The sequence below is a fragment of the Pinus tabuliformis genome, chromosome J, assembly GCF_031772625.1.
Source record: "Pinus tabuliformis cultivar Carrire ecotype Pingquan chromosome J, CPIR1, whole genome shotgun sequence".
Taxonomy (NCBI): domain Eukaryota; kingdom Viridiplantae; phylum Streptophyta; class Pinopsida; order Pinales; family Pinaceae; genus Pinus; species Pinus tabuliformis.
The window spans coordinates 1,243,242,410-1,243,256,090 of record NC_142295.1 but is presented as its reverse complement, the minus strand read 5'-3'; the positions used below and the strand labels follow the sequence as shown (position 1 = coordinate 1,243,256,090).

Genomic DNA, 13,681 nt, shown 5'->3' with positions numbered 1-13,681 from the left:
TTGAGTTTCCTTCTTTCTTCGCTGCACTTTTGAAGACCCTTTAGACTTCCCTTACCTTCCTTTTCTCGTCTTAACTCCTCGTTGATTTCAGAGCTTGCTTGAATGCGTTATGGAGGAGTGGATAGCCTCTATATACAGAGGTCACCAACCTGTCCACTGTTTGCAGGCCGACTTGTCAAATGTTTGTAGGCCGACTTGAGGACTACTAGGAGGCTAATTTGTTGAGAAGAGTTTGGATAGTTTCCATGGTGGTGTAGCATGCTTGAAGGAGCTTCCTGATGGTGCCATTGCATAGGAGTAGACTTGACTTTGCTTGGAGGTTTTCCCTTTGACTTTAATATATATTTATACAAGGTGTAACATGCCCTTAAGGTCTTCAACCTTTTCTTTTGACTATTTGACTCACCTATAGCACTTTAAATAGTGTTAGACCTATTTCAATGAGCAAGAAACTCATTGACATATATTATAAAAATAATATTTCTTTTCTTGAATAAATATAAATATCAAAAGTACATTTATGAAGACCGAACCTAGTTACATTTCCTTCAACACTCCCTCTTAACTAGGGAGGTATTCATACAATATTCTAAGGTGTTTGGCTATTATCAATCTTGAAGAATTCACATAAGAGAAACCAGATTTGCAATCCATCTGTTATAGCATCATATCCATCAGCATTGTCATAGTGCAAGGCCTTGACTAACAGCTCCATCTCTTTACGAGACCATGAGCTACAATGATGGCGAGACCAATGATTTATAGACACCTTCATCATTGTCTCTCAAGGTACATACCCACTCGGGTGTTCTCTGAGTATGACCTTCTAGAACTATTCTTATCTTACCTCAAAGAATATCGATCTTCTTGCTTACTCTTATCTTAGATGCCCTACACATCCTCAAAGAGTATCGGATGCCAGATGATTACCTAATCCTCCCATTCTTTCTTCCCAAGTGAAGACAAGAATGTTGTGTCTATCTTGTGTCTACACTTCCATTCATGGCCTTCACCTAGACTTAACGTCGTTAGCCCTGGTCTAGTTGCATGACCCATGAAATGGAAAACACAATTATCACTCCTTTGTAATCAGGGGTGATCCAAAACTCCCTCTTGATCAGGGACTTGTCAAAGCTCCATCTTAACTAGGGACTCTTTCATTCATCAGCAACTTCTTCTTTGGGGCTCCTTCAACTGCTTGATTTCCTTCCTTTCTTTGATGTCATGACGTTCTTTGTTCGAACTTCTTCTAGGTAGGGCACCATCCATCGATCACTTTCCGTCCTGGTTTGTCATGTCTTTCTTCCTTCGTGGAAAGTGGCTTTCTTGTCATTCATCAGGTTTTCTTGTCATCTTGGCTACTCCTTTGTCATCTTGTCCATGCTTTAGAATATTCTTCTCATGGATGCTTCGTTGTACTTGCTTGTTTACATGCTTTGACCTAGTACCCATCATGACTTCATCCTGATATTTCTTCAACATTGCCTTTTCTTTTGTTGGATGGCTTCTTCATCACGACATCTCTGTAGAGTAGAATCAATTATCTACACCTTTTATATCTCCAAGGCCTTCATAGGTGTCAAGGGTCCTTTCTTCCTTTATCAGAGTTGCCCTGCCTTCTTTTGGGAGATATCTTCAAAGTATCTTGTCAGATAGTAATTCTTGGTGATCATGTTGTTCTTCACATGCTTGATCTCTTTCTTTATTTGCTTCTCCTTATATAGATAGGTCAACCATCTTATGATTCCTATGAGAGCATTCCTTCATTTCTTGCTTCCTGAACTTGTCAACATTTCTTCTTACTTCTTAGTCATCAATCTTATGCTCCTTATGTGAGCATACTCTCTTCTTTTTTTTTACCTTCATTGCAATGTAGTGCACGCCTTTGAGCATGTCCTTTGTGAAAGAGATTCTTTCATACTTGATCATGTTATAGAACTATTCCAATGACAATAATGCAAAAATGTTAACATGACTTAAAGTTTGATGCATACATACCTCATCTTGATTCTTCTTTGATCATCTTTTGGTGTGGCCATTCTTGCTTCCTCTTAGCTTGCCTGTATATCATCCTTTTCTTGAATCCCAGGAATGGGATTCCCAATGAGACATCTACTTAGGTCCATGAACCTTCTTTTGAAGATTCTATCATAGGATCTTAAAGATCCTTGCCTTGCAAATGTTTCTTTTCTTTTCATGATGGAGGTCTTCTAAGATTCTTAATCATGATCAATTTTCTTTCATCGCGGATGAGGTCCTATACTGGGTATGCTTCTTCTACATGAATATCTTGAGCTATATCTGCCATGCTCCTATATTCTAGAGGATATTTCTACCTATGCATTTTTATTCTTATTATAAATGCTACATCTTCATGAGTATCTAGAACTCTATGTACATCATGCTTCTAGATTCTAGAGGATGGTTCTAGCCATGCAATATTCCTACATGCTCCTATACTACTCAAAACATTGAAAGAAGTCTAGAAGTAAAGAGTTTGACCTAGTCATAGTAGAGATCTGGAGGATCTTCCTTCTTTTGCTTCTTTCCTTCTTTCACTTCTTGAGTTACGTGAGCTTCTTCCCTCTTTCTTTTGTTGTTGTTGTCCTTATTAAGCTTAGGACAATTCCTTTTGTAGTGTCCATATTATTGGCATCCAAAACATTGGATTTTGGACATGTCTTTGTTGTTTGTTCTTCGTGGACCAAACTTGCCAAATTTACCCTTTCTCTTGGCCATGGTAGCAAATGCTTGCTCCTTTGATCCCACATCTTCTTTTGCCTTAAGTCTGGTTTCCTCTGTTCTGCATAGAGACCACATTTCACTGAGAGTGGTTGCTTCCTTCTTGGCATATATGCTTGATGTGAAGTTTCTCCACTCCTCAAGTAGAGAATTGAGTACTACAATTGTCATCTCTCTGTCAGACGTGACCTCCCCAAGCTCTTGAAGTTGATCTCTCATTTCAGAGATTTTCATGAAGTAGGGAGCTATTCCTTCCTTTGTTATCTTCATCTTGTACAATTCATTCTGTTGGACACCTAATCCTAAAGGGTTAGTGTGGAATTCGAATGGACAAAAGCAGTCCAAGAGACCTTGGGATCTGAATCCCAAGAGTCACCTATTGTACTATAAATGTGTATCTTATGTTAATAAAAAAATGAACTCATTGATTTATCTTTCACACTGTTTTACTATCCATGTGTGTTTAACATGGTATCAAAGCCATGATGAGTGGCCTGTTTTCCCTGAGCAACTGGTCTGAGTTGCCTTGAATAGTGCTGACTAGCACTGGCCTAGTCTTCTGTAACGCTCCATTAATTCTGCCATCCCTGCGCCCTGCTCTTCTGAAGCTGCATACCAAATGATGTCAGAGCTGAAACGGTAACGCTGCCTGAAACACTGCTGAGTGAAACGCACGCTGCCTGAAGACTCTTTTTCTGACACACCTCTGCTCCCTGGCGCACCAGCGCTGCATATGCTCTCTGCTCTCTATCCTGACACTGTCAAGACTGCGCCCTCTGCCATTACGTTGCTGCCATTACGTTGAATCCAGCTGCAAGGCGCTTGACACTTCCGGGAAGAACGCTGCGAGACTCTTCTCATTACTGCGTTGTTGGTGAAACTGAGAAAGAGATTTTTTGTGATGCGCTCGAGCCCGTGGGGCCTCTGGTTGGTGGTAAGTTGAGGCGAACGTGCCCTAGTGATGGTCTGATGGGTATGTGATGGCAAAAACGACGCACCAAACAGAACAAATTACAGAAATGTCATGATCAATCTTCAGCGACGGTTCGGAATCATAACAAAGTGGTAGTGTTGGTATCGGCATCGGTTGACAGCGTCTAACATGGTATCGATGGAGGTTAGACTGTTTGCTCTGTGAGCGAACTTTCCTCAATGTTTCCAAGTCAGAATTCCGAGGTATGCTTGCTTATTTTTCTGGCTGTATCAACTTTCATTTGCTGTGTAAATCGGAGGAAGAGAATGGCTGGATCATCTTATTTGTTGTGATATTCTCACGAAGATCACACAGCATTATTTGTTGTGATATTCTCACGAAGATCACACAGAGCATCTTGATACAGCTCCAGTGCGCTTTCTTCCTTTAAGATTGGAATATAGATTGGAGTGGCAGCTCCAGGTGCGTTTTATTCCTTAAGGATTGGAGTAGATTTTTCGTGCAGCTTCTGATCTTAAGGGTTGGCGTTGTCTATTCAGCGGATCGATTGCACTTTCGTATTGTCTTTTGACCGTAATTGTTGCTGCAGCCGTGGTTTTGTATTCACCCATCAATCTTTTCCTGGTTCAAACCCCGGGCCTCTTGTTGGGCATCTCCATCTTGCCTTTAATCTTGATGTGCCCTCTTTATGGCTATCATCAGAAGCATCCGGTTAATCTTGCATTGTTGGGAGTGTTTACTGTTGTTCTGAGCCTTGGAAAATCGAGCTTAAAGACCCACAGAGGCTGAGTTTATAGTTTAGTGTGGTTATTCTCATTGTGGTGGTAAAGTGAAGGCTTCAGTGGTTCAATTCCCTCTTTTGAAAGGCAGTTTGAGCACCACAGTCAAAGCCATTACCATATCGCAGTGCAGGACAAGTTCACTTGCTTGTTTGGACTGTGTATTGTAGCAGAGCTGGACGTATGGACTGTGAGACCTATTTAATGCCATAACCTGACCGAGAACTTAATCTCTGGGCTGCGTATCAGTGGCTGAATTGTGCATAGCTTTGTGAGGGGTTTGAAGCAGCTACAGTGAAGGTGTATTGTTCTCTAGTGGGACGTGAGAATGGGTATGCTGCTCTGCTGAAGCGTATGCCTCTGATTTCCTGCTAACCACGAGTTCTGGGGAGTTTGTTGAAGGCAATAGGCCACTCAACATTGCCATAGTCACATTCTGGGCAGCGTCCTACTTCCGGAATCAGTTCTGCTTGGAATCACAAGAGCTGATATTAAGGTGAACCTGTACATGCATTTCTGGGCAGCATATATCACAGGCCAGGGCTGAAGTACTATTCCAAGGAGCTGACATTTTGTGTATGCACCCCATCAGTACTATTTGTCTTCATTTTCAGGGGAAATCATCACTGGTGGCAGCTCTTTCACAAAGTGATCTTTACATCGATGACAAACTTTTTGCAACACTGGATCCACGCCTGCGAAAATATTTCTTCCTTCTGGGTGTAAAGCACTTCTAAGTGATACAGTTGGCTTTATATCTGATCTACCAATCCAGTTAGTAGAAGCATTTCATGCACTTTAGAAGAGTTGTATTGTTGAATGGTGAATGCAGTATAACTGGAGTTAACGCTGATAGATGATTTGTAAGTCAATTTTTTTATGACTTGGCACATGCTCAAGCAGATTTTAAGAGCAGTATTGAAGCCACCTCGAAGCAGATTTGGTGTTGTCTATGGAACAATTTGAAACAACCTCTGAGTGAAGTGATTCGTGAAGAAGTGATCAGCATTGTGAAGTGAATTTGAAGCATTTTTTGAAGACATTTTTGGAAGTCATTTTTTTAGTTTCTTGTAGAGATTTTGGAGCAGTTTCTTGTAGAGATTTTGCATGATTTCCATAGCAGCTAGATGCTCTGAAGTTTGAAGTTGAGGACAGCGCTCATCTTCACATTTATATATTTTTTTGCATTGGTGATGTTATGCTCCAGTTCATTCTTGAAACAAACTGTGGACTGCTGATTTACCATGTGCCCAATTGTACCAATGTTTATTGTAGCTTGACGAGAAATGTTTATTGTAGTTTAACTTGGTAACATCCAGCTTACTCAGGTCCTGCTCCATCAACCATTTTCGCGACATTGTTGCCACTTGATAAGCCCTTACAATATCTTGTAGTACAATATTATTTTTCTGTCGCTGTTGCCTCAGTTGTGTTTTTTAAGTGACATTGAAGAAAAATGGCCAGACTTGAAGATGCATTAAAGTTATTGAATATCCTAATTCATTCCACTGTTGATGAGATGGTCAAAGTTAACAAAGAAACTCTCTTTGACATCCAAACCTCTCTGCAAACTGCACATGAGAATATTGAGTTTTTGCAGCTTGAAACAAAGCTACAGCAGGAAGAATTACACCAGTGGAGTCATCATTCTAAACCTGTTTCTGTTCAGAACAATGAAGCAGACTCCCATAAACAGCAAGTCAATAATGTTACAGTTCATTCAGATAAAGCAGCAAAGTTACATGCAGATGCAGAGGTTCAGTCTGCACTTCCCAAGCCCATCATCAGACCTTGGGAACAGCTTGTCCACAACAAGCACAGAACTGGTCTTGGATATGACAAAAACTTGTCCTTTCATATTCCAGACTATGCCAAGCCCATTCAGTTTCAGAGTGCTGGATTCATTTATGACAGTTCACCTGCTCCTTATGACAGTTCAGTTTCAATTGTTCCAGATTCTACTACTCTTCCACCGCAGCAACAACAACAACAGATTGTAAAATGCCAACACTGTGACCGAGTTGGCCATTTGAAAGATCACTGTTTTGATCTTCATCCATGTAAGCACTGTCATAAAACCAGCCATTCTTCACACAGATGCTTCAGAAACAAACGTCCTGCAAGAACAAAGATTCATCTTGGATGGATCGCTTCTTGGCAATGGGCATCAACAGCCAAGAAGATATTCCAAACACATATCAGAATTTGTTCCAGAGTATTGAACAGTCTTGCAGTTGAGTTTTCTCCATCTTCTCACCTTGTACCTGACAGGGGGGGAAATGATGGTCATCTACAAGCTTCAAAGCCACATCAAGCGAGCCTGAGCCACAACCTGCCACACCAGTTTCAGAGTTGTAGCCAGAGACAAAGATGCCTGAACATGCCTTCAGTTGGCAATCTGGGACACTTCCTCTAGCAGAAGACTTCAGCTTCTTGCCAGTTTTGGAAGAATTCCGGGAACACAATTGAGAACACTTCCTCTAGCAGAAGACTCCAGCTTCTTGCCAGTTTTGGAAGAGTTCCAGGAATTGCATTAAGCATTCCAGAGTTGTTGGTTATCCTTAAACCATCACAGGTTGAGACTTCCCTTTTCAGGTTGAAGTTTTACCTTTTATGCGGGGTGAGACCTCCCTTTTATGGTTGAAGGTTTCCCTCTTTGAAACAATAGGATCACTTCCTCTAGCAGAAAACCTCAGTTTCTTGCCAGTTTTGGAAGAGTTCCGGGAACTGCACTAAGCGTTCCAGTGTTGGTGGTCATCCTTAAACCACCGCCCTTTTTATACCAACATTTCATAGAGCACATTCAGCCTAGTGCTGCCATGCATCTTTTGCACATTTTGTATTACAGCTCTCTTCTTGGACTCATACATAACCCTTCGGATTAAGGGGGGCAATGTTGGACACCTAATCCTAAAGGGTTAGTGTGGAATTCGAATGGACAAAAGCAGTCCAAGAGACCTTGGGATCTGAATCCCAAGAGTCACCTATTGTACTATAAATGTGTATCTTATGTTAATAAAAAAATGAACTCATTGATTTATCTTTCACACTGTTTTACTATCCATGTGTGTTTAACACATTCCTTAGAGATATTACTTCTCCAGTTGTGAATACCGAAAATAACTCTACTAGCTTATCATAAATTTCTTTCGATGTCTCAAATTTGGAGACATAGGGAATGAGAGAGTCTTTGATTGATTCTATCAAAATCCTTTGAGCTCTTGTCTCATCCTTATTGTACTTGGCTAAGGCTTGAGTTTGTTCCTTAGCAGGGATAGTGATATTCCCTTTGACATGTTCTAGGAGTTCATTCTCCTTGAGAAGTAGATCAGTCCTCTTCTTCCATGCAAGAAAGTTATTGGTACCTACCAATTTATTGCTTTCCTTGCAAAAAGACATTGATGTATATTCAAAAGGGGACATGTACTTACTTGATAGATTTTGAGATGTAGTGGATTTGCTTCCTCTTTGGAGACTTGATGGCTTGCCTTCCTTGGATCTTGATGTTCTTCAAGTTGCCTTCTCCAAGTGGACTTGCTTGATGATGAGATTTGCTTGATGACTTGTAGCTTGATGTAGGTCCTGCTTCAATCTGCTCTTCTTTGTAGGTGCCTTTATGTAAGGCTCTTCTTCTAGCTTTGTAGACCTCCTTGATGAATGATGGATTATATACCCTTCTTGTCCTTGAAGTGATTGAGACTTCTAGGCTTGATGCTTCAACTTTGTAGATGCTTCTCCCTTTATGAGTGTTCTTGAGATGCCCTTTCCTTGATGTGTCACCTTAGCTCTGATACCATGTTGAAGAATCTAGGGCAAAGTAGTGTAGTGTGATTCTTCATTACTTGATAACAATTTGTGGAGTATTTTTACTTTTTCTTATTAGCTTATTCTTCTTATTATTATTATTAGTGCATATGTGTGTACTTCATCAAACTGCTACCAAAACATAAAAAACAGGAACACAAGATGTTGGCTCTCTACCAGGGACAATACCTCTCTTCTCTTGAGAGGAAAACCCTTTAGTGAATTTCTCTTATTGAAGTTTCTATTGATCAATGCCAAACCCTAGACCCCTGAAAATAGTATCCTCCAAGCACAAGTCAAGTCCTTCATTCTTTCTGCACCTTATTTCCCAACACTTCATCCAGCACTTTGTTCTCCGGCACTTTATCCTCCTTCCGGCACTTCATTCTCTTACTATGATTCTTGTCTAGAGATAGACCTTACTTGAGTGAGTCTTCTAGATGAGGTGTTCCTCTTCTATCCCTTGCTCAAGTATACTTCAACTTTGACCAACTGAGATCCTTCTTGAGTGTATGACTGTTCTGCTGCCCTAGTTTTTCACGTGTGGAGAATGCACTTAGTGAATTAGGGTTTTTTTTCCTTCGCTAGATAGAGGGGCTTCATCGCTTGTCTTGGGAGGCCTTGTGAGCCTAGTGACAAGCCCAAATACCAACGAATCTTGCACTGAAATCTTGCTGCTGCTAAAACCGCAGTCTGTCTTCCTTATCCTCGCACGTGTGACTGTTTCTTAGCCCTAGAAACAGTCCCTAACCCTCGCTGAGTTTCCTTCTTTCTTCGCTGCACTTTTGGAGACCCTTTAGACTTCCCTTAACTTCCTTTTCTCGGCTTATCTCCTCGCTGATTTCAGAGCTTGCTTGAATGCGTTATGGAGGAGTGGACAGCCTCTATATATAGAGGTCTGTCCCTCCATTTAGGCCGACTTGTCAACTGTTTGTAGGCCGACTTGAGGACTGCTAGGAGGCTGATTTGTTGAGCAGACTTCGGATAGTTTCCATGGTGGTGTAGCATGCTTGAAGGAGCTTCTTGATGGTGCCATTGCATAGGAGTAGACTTGACTTTGTTTGGAGGTTTTCCCTTACTTTAATATATATTTATACACGGTGTAACATGCCCTTAAGGTCTTCAACCTTTTCTTTTGACTATTTGACTCACCTATAGCACTTTAAATAGTGCTAGACCTATTTCAATGAGCAAGAAACTCATTGACATATATTATAAAAATAATATTTCTTTTCTTGAATAAATACAAATATCAAAAGTACATTTATGAAGACCGAACCTAGTTACATTTCCTTCAACAAAAACAACCTAGCCCTAAAAATGAACAATAAAAAACACTACAAAGCTACAAGAGCATGGAATCAGAATAGCATGTAAACTACTGCTAAAGAATCCAAGGAAACAACCAGAATGGAATCAGAATAGCACGTAAACTACTGCTAAAGAATCCAAGGAAACAACCAGAATGCATCTCTTACTAGTGGACATACAGGATTATATATTCTTCAGAAAATGTTTAATGAACTCCCCACTGTGGCTGATGATTGATGCTACAACTCTGAATTTACAAAACTGCAAGCCTCAACATGCATGGGCTCTGCCTCATGTAGAATCAGAAGCCTGCACATGTCCACTCTCTCCATGATCCACATTACAACTTTTACACAGCGTTTTGTTTTTTCCTTAACTGTTTTTCTACTTTTTAATCAAAAAGCTTAAGGCTTTCATGATTCATCCAAGTTCTGCATCATCTATCAGGTAGTTACATCAACACGATTTTTGAGAAAAAATTGTTTATGTATTTTTCAATTTTCAAAATCACTCCAATGTTTACAAAGATGTTTATATGTCATCACTGAAAACTATGATGTCTTTCTTCCTTCCCTTTGATGGCACCAATTATCAGTATAACTGCTACTAGAAATAAACCTGCAGCACAAATAATTTAGGAGCTATCATCCAATCTATCATCTAATTTAGTGGCTCTAGAATTACTAGTTGACATGGTAGTGTGTAAAATTGCATTATAAAACAAAGATTATACAAGATAATGTGATGTAAAATTTTGATAGGTACATGATACAGGGCAATGTAGCTAAACTGATTTGGGAGATAACATAAGGATTTCGCAAGAGAATCAAAACATAGAATGCTGGAAATGTTTGGGCAAAATTTGAATTACAAAATTATTGCCAAAATATAATAAAACCCATCTCACATTTTTGTCTCCTTGTAAAACAGCAGCAATTGGGATCGTGTCTTGATCAGCACCCCCACCAAAATTCAGCTTCCTGGTAATTGTGTCATCTACTGTACACAGGGCCAACAAAAAAAGTTAACATTTCAAACAATGCTATTGGAACCAAACTGGTGAGCAAACAGGAAAACCCTCTGAGCCAGGAAGCAGTTGAAATCAGACTGGAATCAGTAAGACAACCAAAGCAAAAAACCAATCATCCAAAAATACATAAAATATTCAAATTTTAAAGAAAAGCATATATATTCATGTGCATCCATATGAATCCAAGCCATTTGTACACAAATATGCAAAAGTTCTCATTTATATAGCAAATAAGAGTGCATATAACCAAAATAGCACTTAGTGCAATACATTTTTAAACCAAAAATACATCAACAAAGAGGCTCTAGATGGCCTCTAGTGTCAAAAAGAAAATTATGCTACAACAAATACCTACATATCATCAAAAACATCACTTATAAGTTATATTGGGATCTTCATCATCAATATCACCCTTTAAGCATTAAAATAAGATAGAAAAATCTTCACATGTCAAATCGAGATTTTGTTCGAGTGATGGGTCCATTTTTACTAGGGTCGTGATGGAGGAGTTCAACAGCCAATGCCACTGACACCAAGGTACATAGAGGGCTTGATGCTCTTGATTAAATGCTAGTTTAAAACCCTCATACATGACAGAATTTAATGGAAACATTGCAATCCCCCCCAATCCTGAAAACTATAAAGTCTGTTGGATTTCAAACGAGATCTAACAGTCTACTTTCTCCATATGAAATCCAATGATCCAATGAAGTTAGAACCACTCTCAAACATCCAGAGTCAAATAATGGTAATGTTAAAAATTTAAGAATTTAACACTACCATTAGTTGCATAGCAATAGTAAGACCACAACCTTGAATATTACGCTGCCCCACTCAGAAATTCTTGTTTACAAAAACCAATTTCATTTGGAACATCATTTCTCACATTGCACAAAACCAGCGGGTTCAATGAAAAAAGGCCAGTTTGGTACCAAACAGGCCATTTCCAGTTCCAAACCTTAACCGGACCGATTTGACCACCAAACCAGATGGACCAACCAGTTCCACTGGTTCCAGTCCAATTTCAATAACACTGATTTCAAATAAAAACACTTGCAAAAGAAATGCAATTCCTAGAGCCATTGATCTCATTCTGAAAATTGTGCCCCATTGAAACATTTCTGATTCATGTCATAGGATGACTTTTAATATCCTCAACCAGGTAGCATCTCGAATAGAAGCACAGACATATTATATATGAGGGAGAAGAAACAATACTTCTTGGCACAAGCCTAGTGGCATTGGACAACATGTGTCATGCTATTTCCAGTAGAAAATGGAAGAAGAAATCATTTCTCGGATCATTGGGTAAACCCAAATTCAGAGAGTATTTTTAGCCCATTGAACTAGAAAGGACACCTTAAATTCTTTCTATGACAATCTAAGTATCAACACACAGCCCCCAGGGATGCTGTGTCCATATCCTGCACGACGGACACGTAACATGCTAGGACATTTGTTTGGCACATGTCTTAAAACAGGACAAATGTCCGAGACATGTTTGGCATGTGTCTTAAAACAGGACACATGCCCCAGATGTGTCCTACCAATTCAACTCTAAAAAGCATTTTTCATTGTTATTTTCTCACTTTCAGCTGTAGCTCTTATGTTCTTTCATTGTGCGGGTGAAGGGAAAATTTGAGATTTGAAGGGATTCCAAATGTTTTGTAAATCTTCTATTTTCTTAAAAAAGTTGGATCTTTATGTCTATATTTCATCTTTTGTATTAATAACTTGTAATTTTTTAATATATATATATATATATACAGAAATGTGTTCCCCGTGCCCTGTTTCTTGGGAATTGGGTCAATGTGTCCCATGTCAGATACTCATATTTCCGTGTCCTTGTGTCGTCATTTAAATGACAATTTGCATGTTTTAATGTCTATAGAACATAAATTACCGGACACTTCAATGCACACAGATTCCTGTTTGCTGGCATCTAATGGGAGTAATCATTAATGTTAGCTCCTTCAACTACTTAGGACACCTTAACTCTTGCCTCCAAAAATTTTAAGCTTAATGTCTTTCAAACTCTTGCCTCCTGTCTGCCAGCATCTTACTAAAGCTTCTTTTTCAACCACAGAACACTAATTCATTCCAACACATCATCACTGATCTGAGGAAACGTGATGCATCCAGAATATTTTACTACTATTACAGCCTTTTTTTGTACTTTAAAATTTGCTAGTATCTCCAGACCATTCAATGGCATGCATGTGCCCTTAAAAGCTAACTGTTTAGTTTACGCAAACCTAAGTTGATTCAATCTATAAATTGGTATGCCTGCTTCAAACAAATGAATCAACTACTTCAACTATCCGATTGCACTAAATCCCGAGCATAAAACATACCTGTGTACATTTTTATCTTTTCCTGCCATTCGTTATTCTATTATTCCTCCTCAAGTGAATTATAACTTAAAAACATATAAACATTCAGGTTTCAAGAGAAAAGATAACAAACAAATACCAATACGTTTCACCCCTTAGAGCACACTTTAACAAGCATGCGCCAGATCTGAAAATCACTTTGTTCTATCAGATTTTACACCAGAAAATTTTCACTTCTCTTCAAGCTATATGTCAAATCACTTAACAATTTCAGCCCTATGTTATGTCAAATCAGCATGATCAACACATGCAGGAAATTACCCAATCAAGAAGACAACCCAAGCTGAAAATAAAATATGCAATTACACAATTTTAGGCAGTTAGAAACTTTGTTTGTGCCTATATATATATATATATATATATATATATATATATATATAGATAGATAGATAGATAGATAGAGAGAGAGAGAGAGAGAGAGAGAGAGAAGTACATGTAAATACCACAGCTTTATCACAAAGCTGGAACAAGCTCTAGTTCTCTAAACCCTAGCTAGGGAAAGCCATATAATCTCCCAGATCTACAACAAGCTAGCATCAATACTAGCAAGTCATCCTTGGCTTTAACATGCTTGTATAACACACGCTCTACACTAGCATTGTTCTCTTTCTTAGGATTTGCAAACTTTCATCAAAAAGATACATGGCAAGACAACTCTACCACTCATCATCAAATCTACATGCCCATT

The 13,681-nt window shown here is 39.1% G+C and overlaps 1 protein-coding gene across 2 annotated transcripts in view; it reads right to left on the bottom strand.

The window, feature by feature from the left end:
* The window catches only part of LOC149231700 (uncharacterized), a 192,150-nt gene that overhangs the window by 93,113 nt on the left and 85,356 nt on the right, over nucleotides 1–13,681 (bottom strand). The window contains exon 4 of one of the 2 annotated variants that reach the window (XM_089379260.1): nucleotides 10,478–10,569. In XM_089379260.1, the coding sequence (XP_089235386.1) occupies nucleotides 10,478–10,569 (92 nt within the window). The remainder of the gene's footprint in view (nucleotides 1–10,477; nucleotides 10,570–13,681) is intronic. The other variant, XM_089379261.1, reaches the window with a different exon arrangement.